The following is an 11,458-nucleotide window of genomic DNA, read 5'->3' on the forward strand; positions in this document are numbered from 1 at the left end:
TGTGTACGCTATACAGACTGCAGACACGTGACCCACAAGACACGTGAATACAATATATCTGACATATTGTAAGAGACAGACGTGTACGTTATACAAAACACAACAATATCCGTGTATCATACAAGACTCATGACACTATACGAGTGTGTATCTCTGTGTGTGTTTGTGTGTGTGTTGCACACCTGTGGTGTGACTTCAGTTCTTTCAATGCATGTATCTGTGTAAAATTATGTCAGTAAGTATATGTATGCATGTATACTATGTATGTTTGACATGATGGGTGTTCCTATATGTATATAATATGATTACAGTTTATCTATGAAGGCGTTGAGGTATCATAAGATATATGGTCTTTTTCTAAGACAGTGTGAATTGCCTACCCCGGAATTCTTTATCAAAAGTATTACGCCATACTACCCTTGTTGATTTCTTTCCGTGATTCGTCAAGAAAACGTGACGAGAGTTGTGTACTCGGCAGTCTAAATCCATCGTTGTTATCCCGTGAACATGTCTGGCATTAAATCATTGTAATAGCAAAGTTAGTTTACAGAGTCGTCTAAAGTAGGAGCAGACATCGACACATCCAGTACGTTGTGAAAATAAACAAACATCACTCAACACCCAACTGAAATGCACATGTTTATTAGACCATACTTCCAAATTTAAAAGTCACCGATCAGTACACAAGGTAAACGTTGTACCATTGTAAAGCTGACATGGACAGGACTGCCAGACTCCCGCCATTTGTAGTTTCAATTAGTTTAATAGCCAGACGGAAATCTGCTGTTTACTTTCCATTTGGACCTTTAATGTTAAGGAAGAGATCGTGTGATGTAGTCGATATCTCAAGTTAGGTGTGTCAAATGATCCTCACCAGGCGGCTGTTGTATGTGATTCACGTTTGTTACCTTCAGTGTCTGAAAACACAAGACAATGCCATAAGAAGACACGGCGACTTCATCACTTATACATACACAACCAATGCATGAGATCTGGTGTGTTGTGGGTAGGAGTCTATGACCAAGTATTATCTCTTCCTTAGAATTTATATTTTTAAAGCTTAGCACTTCCGTTTGTCTACGCGTACATCATGTTCACAGCGACGAGAGGAATGTTGTACCATGGATGTCAACTATAGTAGATGGGTGTATTGGGCGTCTTGACAAAAGTAACTCCAAGACAGTGTAACCGGAAGTACAGGTCACGTGGGCAGTGTGCCAGACATCAGAATTACTTACCTCTCCGAGCTGCTACGTTTCTGAGATGACGTCGGCTGCTGAGGTCTGGAGGCTGCAAAATGACACTTGACCCGTCAGTCACAAAACATGACAGTTATTTGTTTATTGAAACATCGGCGGTGAGACAGCGTGACACTAACAGTCAGGCAGCCTAATGCTCGACAGTTTGTCAAGCAGAGACACTTCAATGTTAACGAGAGCGTGACTCTTTCCTAAACTAATCTGAGCCAATGGCAGATAAGTACACAAGCATAAAAATGAAGATGGCGAGAATAGAATGCAGTTAACAAGTACAAGAAACAAAAAAGGATGAAAATAAAAAAAGCAGTCTATGGATTTATTGACTAGAGGTAAAATCTTATACTAATAATATATTTCAATAATTTATATTAAACGCCTTAAGGCTGTAAAAGCATGCCACACACATCATTCACAATTGTCGATTGTCGACCAGTTTATACTAATGACTGAGCAATTCCCACAAGTCCTCCGTGGCCTGAAAATATTACTTCTGTAAGTTTTATATAGATATATTATTCATACATATATTATTTAACTATTCATCTATTTATTTCATCTTTTTATGAACACGTCCTACATACATCAGTTGGAATATTGATGCACCACTATATCACAGTTTCAATACGAGCTCACATGTAAGTCTTTATACACCTATGTATCAAATTTCTGTCACAGCCGTGTTGTGCAGTCACGTGGCAGGCTGCTCCACACCGACTTACCTGAGAGACCTCCTCGACTGCCCCCTTCTACCGACGCGTCGACACTTTCATCTGATTCAGCACTTCCTGTAGAGACAGATCTCTTATTTAAGTTTTTCTGTGTTTATATCATTCATTCATTCTTTCTTTATGTAACTTATCATTTATCAATCCAGATTTCCTTCGCACAGCGGTTAACAATTGTGTCGCGACGTCACCATAACTTACAACTTACACCTGAGACTTTATGGACTTCAACGGCTGCACCACTCCAGCTTACCTGTCGACTCGTCGCCGCTTTCATTTGATTCAGCACTGACGGCAGACCCACTGCCAGGTCCTGAGGCTGGTCCCTGCCCGCCTTGTGGCCATCTGATGGGTGACTGTGGACCTGAAATACAGACTTGTCGCACTGTAGGCCGCAGGTACACACTTAAAACATAATTCATAGAGTCTGTCGGAGTGTGACAATAAAAGTCTTTAGAGTTAACACAGATAAAAGGAGAAAAAGAGATAATGGTAATGTGCATGTTTGTGTCTTATTTATCTGGAACTATTTAAAGAAAAGGCGAAGGAGACATCAGTAGAAGTAAGTGACTAAGGTCTCACTGCCTCCGCTTTTACCTCCAGAGGGTGGAGCCGGTCTGACAACTGGAGGTAAAACCACAGGTACTTGCTCTCGAGGTACTGAAATTACATCCAGATCATTAAGATACACAAGTACCATCGGTCACATAGATACACAATTCATAAGTTCTTATGGGTTAATTTGCGTTGGTTCATTAAGCAATGCTACAGTCTCTTCCTATAATCTCTCTTTCTATCTCTCCACAGGAGTCAGTAATTCACATCGCCAACAGATGTCATGTAATCGCTCAGTTTACATTGTATATCGTCTGTGGCTCCGTAAGCATTATCTCCAGAATTTACGAGCCAGCATCTCGTCAGTCTGTCTAATTAAACAGCGATATATAGATTATGCTAGACATCGATCATCATGAATTATCGTTGGCGGTCAACGGGAGATAATGGAGCTGTTGGACATCGGCAATTAAGAAGTAAAGCATGTCGTACAGAAGATGAAATGGACATCGAAAAACAGTAGTAAACAGGATCCAAAGGATATGTTGGACATAAGTAACCATCAGTTAGAGTAGGATGTAAAGAAGAGTAACTGCAGACATTGGAAACTTAAGGAGCGAGACTGACCTGACTGATCCTCTGGTTTGCAAGGTGGCACTGGAGGAGGACCTGAAAATCATTTCACAGTGAGCATACCAGCAGGTGTATTTGTCTGTCTTCTTCAAAATTTATTTAGAATGTCTTATGAGCATGTTTGCGTAATTGATTGTATGCGCGAGTAATAAAGTAACTGAGTACAGCAGAAGTGTGACTGTATATGATAGAATGTAGCAATAACCAGGCTAATCATCCAACTTAACTTCCTGTCTGGTCAGTTGTGAATTTTGGAGGTTTTATTTCGTAAAACAGCCATTCAGTGTTTGACTATCCAAAATAGCTATGAGAAGGTGAAATGTCAAGAGGGACTTACTAGGTGTTGTCTTGGGTTTGGGCACCTTACCGGCCGCCAATTTAGCTGAAACAAAACATTGTACATTACATGATTCCTCCACGAAGATTTTTCACTTGTATATTTTATTAATATTTTGTTTCCTTGCGTAACTCTTGTGTGCAGTTCTAAATTGTCTTCGTGTAAGCACATGCATTAGAAGTTTTATATTACACACTAATTATGTTTATAAATAAACCATTTATGATGATCCCTCGATTTCTCAAAATGTGATGCGATAAGGGAGTGGTCAGGTAAGACATTACCTCCAAATCCCTGACTACTCTCCTTCTGCCAATGTGAACAGTGCGTAATCGTAATTGTAGTCGTAATCGTAAGGCAATGTAAGGCCTTGGTGTCACAAAGGTTTCAGACTTGGACTTGTATGCAGACGAGAGTCACATAAAACATGACAGTGACACTTGTCTTGCATTATGATTCGCATTGTGAATGATTCTATGACTGACCCAGTCTCTTCCTCAGCTTCTCTTCTTGTGTCAGCACTGGTCGGGGTTTCTTTGGTTTGGGTGCTGGTGCTGGCGCAGGGGCAGGGGCAGGGGCAGGGGCAGGGGCAGGTGCTGGTTTTGGTGCTGGTGCTGGTGCTGGGGCAGGGGCAGGGGCAGGAGCAGGTTGAGGTGCTGGCGCTGGTGCTGGTTTTGGTGCTGGAGCTGGTTTTGGTTCTGGTGCTGGTGCTGGTTTTGGTGCTGGTGCTGGAGCTGGTTTTGGCTCTGGTGCTGGTTTTGGTGCTGGAGCTGGTTTTGGTTCTGGTGCTTGTGCTGGTTTTGGTGCTGGTGCTGGAGCTGGTTTTGGCTCTGGTGCTGGTTTTGGTGCAGGTGCCGGAAGTGGTGCTGGTGCAGGAAGTGGTGCTGGTCTTGGTTCAGGTGCTGGTGCTGGTCTTGGTTCAGGTGCTGGTGCTGGTGCTGGTCGTGGTTGAGGTACACCTTGTCTAGAGCTGCCTCCGCCTGAACACATGGGAGATACCAACATTTTCATTTTGACAGAATTTGCCTGCGGTTGCAGTGTTCAGTCAGTCAGTTGGTCGGCTATGTAGATAACGGCTAACTAGACTGCGACTATGGTGTACACAGACAACATGAGATCTCGACTGTACATCTGTGAAGTCAACAAGCTGTACATATAACAAGTCTTACTTTCCTGGCTGTTGCTTTCCGCTGACCTGTCTCCTGATTCACCACTCTCAGAGTTTCCCTGAGAACCTGAAACAGCAAGTTCGTCATTCAGACAGAAATACACAATATTTCTCCCACTCTTCATGCACTGTCCACTATTCTTACAGTACATATATCTCGCGCTCATCTCTCTCGCTCTCTCTCACACATACATTATTATATACATTGGCGAATATACACATAATAACATGCATAAAATATACACGTGCGAAGGACATATGACAGATACTTAAGCAACACCCAGTAGAGCAGGTGCCAGAGATGCCACAAAGCGTGATGAGTCTTTGAAGGAGCGCATGACCATCATTTGTGTGAATGCGGCAGACAGGAGGAGCAGAGCTGTGACAAACACTTTCGATGCCAGTGTTTACTTCGATGAGCGCAGCCTCGGTACAAAGAAAAATACGATACACTGCCTGGATGGTGTGGATTCAGTGGTGAGGTTGACAATAATTCGAGAGTTGTGACAAAACGACCTTCTCAAGTTACTTAAGAGAGCAAAAGACAAGTTGGAGACTGGGTGGTAGTTGTTTAACTCACTGATGTCATGCGTGGGTTTCTTGAGAAATGGCTTCACCAAAGCATTTTTAAACAATATCGGTAAACGCCTTTTGACATCGACATTGTTTGTGAGACTAGAAAGTAAAATGTCAAGACCTTCAAGAAGGCTGGTGGGCTCTGGTCTAACTGACAAGTCGCTGGTTTGGCACCGGGAATGATCGTCTTTAAATTAGCTTTAGATGCTTTTAGAACTCAGGGGAATGAACAGCCAGGAGTCACATCGTGAGAGACGTGGTTAGGCGCCGAATCAAATGTAGATAGATGAGAATGATCTTGCTGATGAAGTAGTCGTTGAAGACCTGTAGCAGCTGTGAAGCGGTATAGAGCGGAGGCAGTGAAGTCACCTTGTTATGCCCAGTCAGTAGGCTCACCCGTCTAGACGGTGACAGATCTCGGTTTCGTTTCATTTTTTTCGTAGATGTGCGTTGTCCTCTGTGTCTACTGTTTGATCTGTGCCCCTTGCTGTCTTCTTCATTATTCTTCTCTACCTGCGCCACGTAACTTCTTTTTATGGACTACTTCAAGTGATTGACCAGCGGTCTCACTTCCACATATGCGCCATCTTGCTGCTTTTGGAACTATGTGTCAGCGGCACAATGATAATTTTTTTGCTATTTACCATGATTATTATACTATTAATGCAACTGCTATGCCACACATCATCGGAATCGACGGCCATGTTCTCTGCAATCTCGCATCTCTATTGCCGTTGGAGCATGTATTACCAGTCGGAGTCTTCGGCTATGTACAGATGTCTGGTGTGGAGATAATGCAAACTGTGATTGCTCCGCATTTTCTACAGGGTTTCCACGCAACCTCAAGTCAGATATCTGAACAACTCTCTTCTCGAATTCATCTTTACCTGCTCGCAGTCTACCAGTCCTTTCTTTTGCCGAATCCCTGCCATACTTCAGGCGCAGAATTTTTCTTTTGTCTTTTAATTTTATGTCTGTTGTTGTGTATCTAGCCAGTTGCTTCCTGATATGTATCGTCACTATGCCTGCTACATATATCTTGTATCGGTTTGAATGTATGCTTTCAGCGTTTTTATTCTGAAAGTGTCTGTAAAGCGCATTGAGTGTACAGTACAGTGTAGGTATGCGCTCTTTACATCAGCAACATTATAATGCCGATTATATCAGGGTGACAAAACAGCCAAGAAGCAAATGAAGAGCACAGCGACTTAATATCAGGAGTTCATCTAATGTTTTCCCACTACAAAAGCAGCCGAGATCAAAGAGCTTTACAGACAGACACATATAAACGTAGACACACTCCATTATGGTAAGTATGAAATGCATCTTTATATATATATATCTTGTTGTGGGAAGTTATTACATATCATACTGAATTATGTCAATGCGACAAAAAGAACAACGCGCTATGTTATTATCTTTCTTGCTTTGTTTCTTTTAACAGAAGGAGGTACTGACCTGTGGAAGTACGGCTGATGCGCTCCCCTGACGATCCTACCGGTCTGCCGCCTCCGGATGAACTCTTCGCACCAGAACCCAATAGACCTGTAGCACACAATACACAGTCTATAAGGTACACATATCATATATACATATGTCATGCATGCAACACACATCATTTCAGAGAGAAAGGTGGTCTTGCAGAGAGACTACCTACATGTCCCTAGGTGTTAGCCTACCTCGGGCGGATTCCACTTACTATGTCAGCTCTATAAAATAGGTACGACGATCAAGAACAGAAAGACAGTAGAAGGAGACACAGACCTGATAGAATGTTTGGGATGATGAGTTCCGCTGATTCACTTTCCTGGCTGCGGCTTTGTGAGCCACCGCTTCCTTTAGAATCCTGTTGAGCTTGAACTATGAGAAACACAAGTTTACTCGCTTTAATCAATCAGGGCATCATCCAAAAGATTCCGTTATATATAATAGATAAAACAATGTAACATGAACGATTGATTCTTTTTGAATTTTATTGCATTTAGAACGTTAAAAGCTTCTTCATATATTATTTGTTTACTAATATTGTACATTATTTACTAATAGATATATTTATTATATAAAATAATTGTTTGTCTACCATTTTTTCGGATGAGAATGACCAGCTACAAGAAATTATCATAATACTCCATGTGCTCTAGAAATCACTTCTCATTGTTACCGTTCGATGCACACATACAGAAAAAACATACGATGATGTAGTTCTTATGACACTGCTGTCACACAAAGTTAAAATATACAGTTAACCCTAACCCTTAACCGAGGTGATGAGAGACTGTCTGATCGCCTTAACCTATCTCTTCATGGTTTTTTTTCTATTCCTTGAAGTGATCAATAGCGTCACTGTGTGTCATCCTGTCGTGAATGCCATAATTGTATTTCGTTTTTAAGAGATGTGGAATGATGACAAGCAAAGATAACAATCAGGTTTTGTTTTAGGCGAAAGAATACAGGCTGACAAAAGATGTTAAATTACACGACAAAGTCTATTTCCTACCTGATGGCACTGAAGCTTGAAGAGTCAGCGGCTGTGTACAAAAAAGTGCATGGTTAATTAGAGATTAGCTGAAAGCAGTCAGTACTACATATTTACGGTATAAATGTAAGTTAGACTCTGTGAAAATGAGGATGTATCATTTAAGACGAGACACTTACAAAGTGCTTTCAAACCTCGCATACTGTCAATCACGATTGAACTGAAATTAATGACAAAAAGGGGAACTGAACCCTTTTAAAAAACAATCGAAGAATGTTTGGTATACCTCATTGTATACCTGTGGGGCGATGAAAGCCCATGATAGGCCAGACAAGGAGAGGAGTAACAACACCAACGTCGGACTCATTCTGATCGTCTCCACAACCTAAAGAGTAGTTTTTACATTCATAAATATTACATGGAGATGAAAGAGAGAACTTTTGGCATATGATTTGATTTTGTAACTTCAAGTCATGCAATATCCTCTTGATCTTTGTCTGGAATGGGCATGGAATATTTTTTAACAATCAGTTCTCCAGGAATCCAGCTTGTAAAACAATGTTATAAATATTTTGTAGTAACTATTTCAAGTGTAACTGTAGCAAAGCCTAAATGCTTCCATACTGAACAGCACAACGATTTTACAGTTTGTGAGGCTCATGATATGATGTCTCTCACTCATCACTCAGTCAGTACCTGTGCTTGAGGTGATGTTGGTCTCAAGATGCTGCTGGTGTCTTAGGAAGATGAGCGATCCGTTGTAGGGCGAGATGGTGGATAAGGTTGAAGTTGGTCTTTTATACACCCGGCAAAGGGATTTGTGACGCAGAAACTTTTTTTTTTTCCATTTGGCATTTCATTTCTTTTTATTGATCTAAAGAAATTACTTATCGAATGTCATGGTACATAACACAAAGCCCTTATACTTTAATCCCAGCTTTGTGATGTTAATGCTTGATTCTCTAATGACAAATACTGTTAACGTGGAAGATGTTAATGTAACCCTGGAGCTGTGCATTTCGTGCGCGAACTCGTGTCCTCGAGATTACCGTGTCGTCAGACGACAAAGTCAATCACACTACGGTGGGACGTCTACTTTTGTCCCGAAATCCGCTGCTAATTTACGACTTGAACCACGGAGGGAAACAAAGTAGCAAACGAAACATATTCGTGATCCCAACTTACGTCTTTCCCATTGTTACCGTGGAGCGAAATGCCGCAGTACCGATAATTAAAGGATGCCAACGACTACACAGATTTCCACGATAAGGTCGCAGATGGTCATCATACAAAAGCTTGACTGGGAATGAGGTACAAATGGTGCGCGATAATCTTGGAAGGATTAGTGCGGCACGACAAAAATTTATCGAAAGTTATTACTCGAAGAAAAGAAGAAAAGAAACTTGGACAAAAAAACTATAGATGGTCTTCAAGAAGTTGTTGATCATTGGTCGACAATGAAGAATATAGATAATAGTAGTAGGCTATGAAGACTGCGGGTACAAACAGTCACAGATCTTGCTTCAGGCATCTTAGAAGACGTGTTCTTTTGGAATCTTGGACAACAGTGTGATCCTCACTGCCTCCATCGTCACAAACTGTATCTGAAGGCAGCTTTACAACTCTTAAAATAATATTTCGTAAGTATTTTATAGCTGATTGTTACGCGTTAGCCATTTAGTTAGCAGCCAATGTTATGCATAAGCATTAGCCTGTTCCTCTGGAGAATTGGTTGTCCACATTTTTACCCAACGAGCAGACCGCGTACAAATACTGTTGACACCTTGTCTGGTATAAACACTATACTACTGTGCTGAAGGTAAGCAATTTTCAAAAGTATCGCTGGGTAGGTTTTTAATAGTGATAGTATCATTGTATAGTTCACTATGAGATATCATTATTTAGTGGTTGACAGGATGAAAGCATCAGTGAGTAGTTTTTGTGTGTGACACCGTCATTGAGGAGTCATTTATAGATAGCATCACTGAGCAGATCACAAAATACATCACAGAGTAGTTAAGTTTTAGAGGCTTGGTGACTAGTTCAGTGTGTGATAGTGTAATTGGGTACTTCCTTTTGTGATAGTATCATTGAGTAGTTTATTTTGAGAATAGTCATTGGGGGAAAGTATTTATTCAGCAGCTCAAAAAAGGACGCCGTCTTTGAGCAGCCCATGGCTGGTTTGCTGAGTGATTAGGAAGTAAAGTGTCCCCACCTACAGATGATTTGAACGCTTGTTGAAGGAAAAGGGATATATGGAGGAAACCCGAGTACCCGGCGAATGTTTTTTGCGACCAGTCCTGTCTATATCCAGAGAGCACGTAGTGCCCTGAGCCCAGATATTCATGATCCTCAACCTATGTGCAGTCAGCAGGAAGTTGTGCGGGGAGAGAAGTGGTGCGATGGGCGCACGACCTCAGTGATACTAATTTTAGAAGCCAGGACCTTCTCAAAATTTCTTTGAAGGCAAAATCAGCGAGGATGACTATGACACTTTCTGGAGGCATTAGTAAGGTTGGCAGGCTGCCTGGTACCAATGAACGTTTTCCGCCAGCTGAACACAACAGAGAAAATAATAAAAGTAGCAAGTAAAATTTTGTTAGACTAAATATTTATCTTTCCTGAAATAAGGAAAATCTTATTAAGTGGTGTGGGTGAAATGAATCCATTGGTAATTATGCTTACGTAAGGAATAATTTGCAAAGTCACAGAACTGCACATCATATATATATATAGATTCAAACACACTTAACTCAAACTGATCAATAAAAAACATACCTAAAAATAAAGCATCTGTCCCCCGCAATGCTGTCAACAATACTTTTTCTCTCATTTCATGGCTACAATTAACTCCAACAAATGTTCCCGCAATCATATGCAAAAAAATCTGAAGCATGCTGCAGGGCTTCTGCTAAGGCTAAATTCTTTGGGGTCCCAGGGACCCCCTTCTTCAGATTTTTAAGGGGTCCCTGTTCTTCGCCTAACTTTGGAGGGGACCCCATTGATGAAAATTGAAGGGGTCCTCCGAACTTTTAATGCGTACTGTACGCAATTGTTTGCTTAAGCAGAAGCCCTGAATGCTTTTGTCAGTTATACACATTACTTGTCCAATAAATTAAAAGTGATAAGTTTGAAAATGGTGTCAATTTTACACAGGACACTGCCAACACATATTAAAATACCCAGTCACACAGTCCACAGTGGAGTGAACAGGCATTTGTTTCAACAATTACTTTCCGAATATAACAAAACCATAAGAAAACACACACGTACTTGATGTGACGAGACATTGTGGGACAAAATGCCGAGAGCATATGGTGGCCCTTTCAACGTTAAAACTCTTGTCGCATCTTTAACAGAACGAGTAACACAGCGGTTCTCAACCTGTGGGGCGCGACCCCCTGGGGGGTCGCGACGTGCCTACAAGGGGGTCGCGAAGGTGGTCATTTTTTTTAAAAAAGTTTCTTATACCGGTATTAGTGAAATTAGTTTACATTGTGTAACCGAGTGGTTAGGGCGATCAAACTCCAAATCTCTTCTCCTTATTCAAGTACACTGTCTCTGCATGCAGTGACTTCTCACTTCCAAAACTCAAAACACAATCCCCCTCTCAACAATTAAGCCTCCAATCTCCCTCCTCTCACCTTTTGCCCTCTCTCTCCCCCAATCTCTCATCGCTGACTCCCCTCTCCCTCTCCAGCAATGAAAGTTCTTCTGCCATTTTCAACT

General features: G+C 41.4%; 1 protein-coding gene and 1 long non-coding RNA gene across 3 annotated transcripts; both read right to left on the minus strand.

Annotated features, from left to right (window-relative positions):
• Positions 1-626: 626 nt before the first annotated feature.
• Positions 627-2,612, minus strand: LOC112556803. 2 transcript variants are annotated; one of them, XR_003097816.1, is made up of 5 exons: positions 2,582-2,612; positions 2,238-2,348; positions 1,979-2,044; positions 1,239-1,734; positions 627-917 (listed from the first exon to the last, which is right to left on the minus strand). It is a non-coding gene; the product is annotated as an uncharacterized LOC112556803 (long non-coding RNA). The 2 variants fall into 2 exon arrangements; XR_003097817.1 differs by having other exon boundaries at positions 2,567-2,590.
• A 1,371-nt stretch (positions 2,613-3,983) lies between these two features.
• On the minus strand, positions 3,984-8,552 carry LOC112555147 (protein TsetseEP-like). The gene is made up of 7 exons (XM_025223385.1): positions 8,426-8,552; positions 8,016-8,114; positions 7,751-7,781; positions 7,018-7,113; positions 6,712-6,798; positions 4,679-4,744; positions 3,984-4,489 (listed from the first exon to the last, which is right to left on the minus strand). Exons 2-7 carry the CDS (start codon positions 8,094-8,096, stop codon positions 3,984-3,986), a joined length of 867 nt encoding a protein of 288 aa, XP_025079170.1. The 5' UTR covers positions 8,097-8,114; positions 8,426-8,552.
• Positions 8,553-11,458: the final 2,906 nt, after the last annotated feature.

Source organism: Pomacea canaliculata, linkage group LG2 (genome assembly GCF_003073045.1).
Source record: "Pomacea canaliculata isolate SZHN2017 linkage group LG2, ASM307304v1, whole genome shotgun sequence".
Lineage (NCBI taxonomy): Eukaryota > Metazoa > Mollusca > Gastropoda > Architaenioglossa > Ampullariidae > Pomacea > Pomacea canaliculata.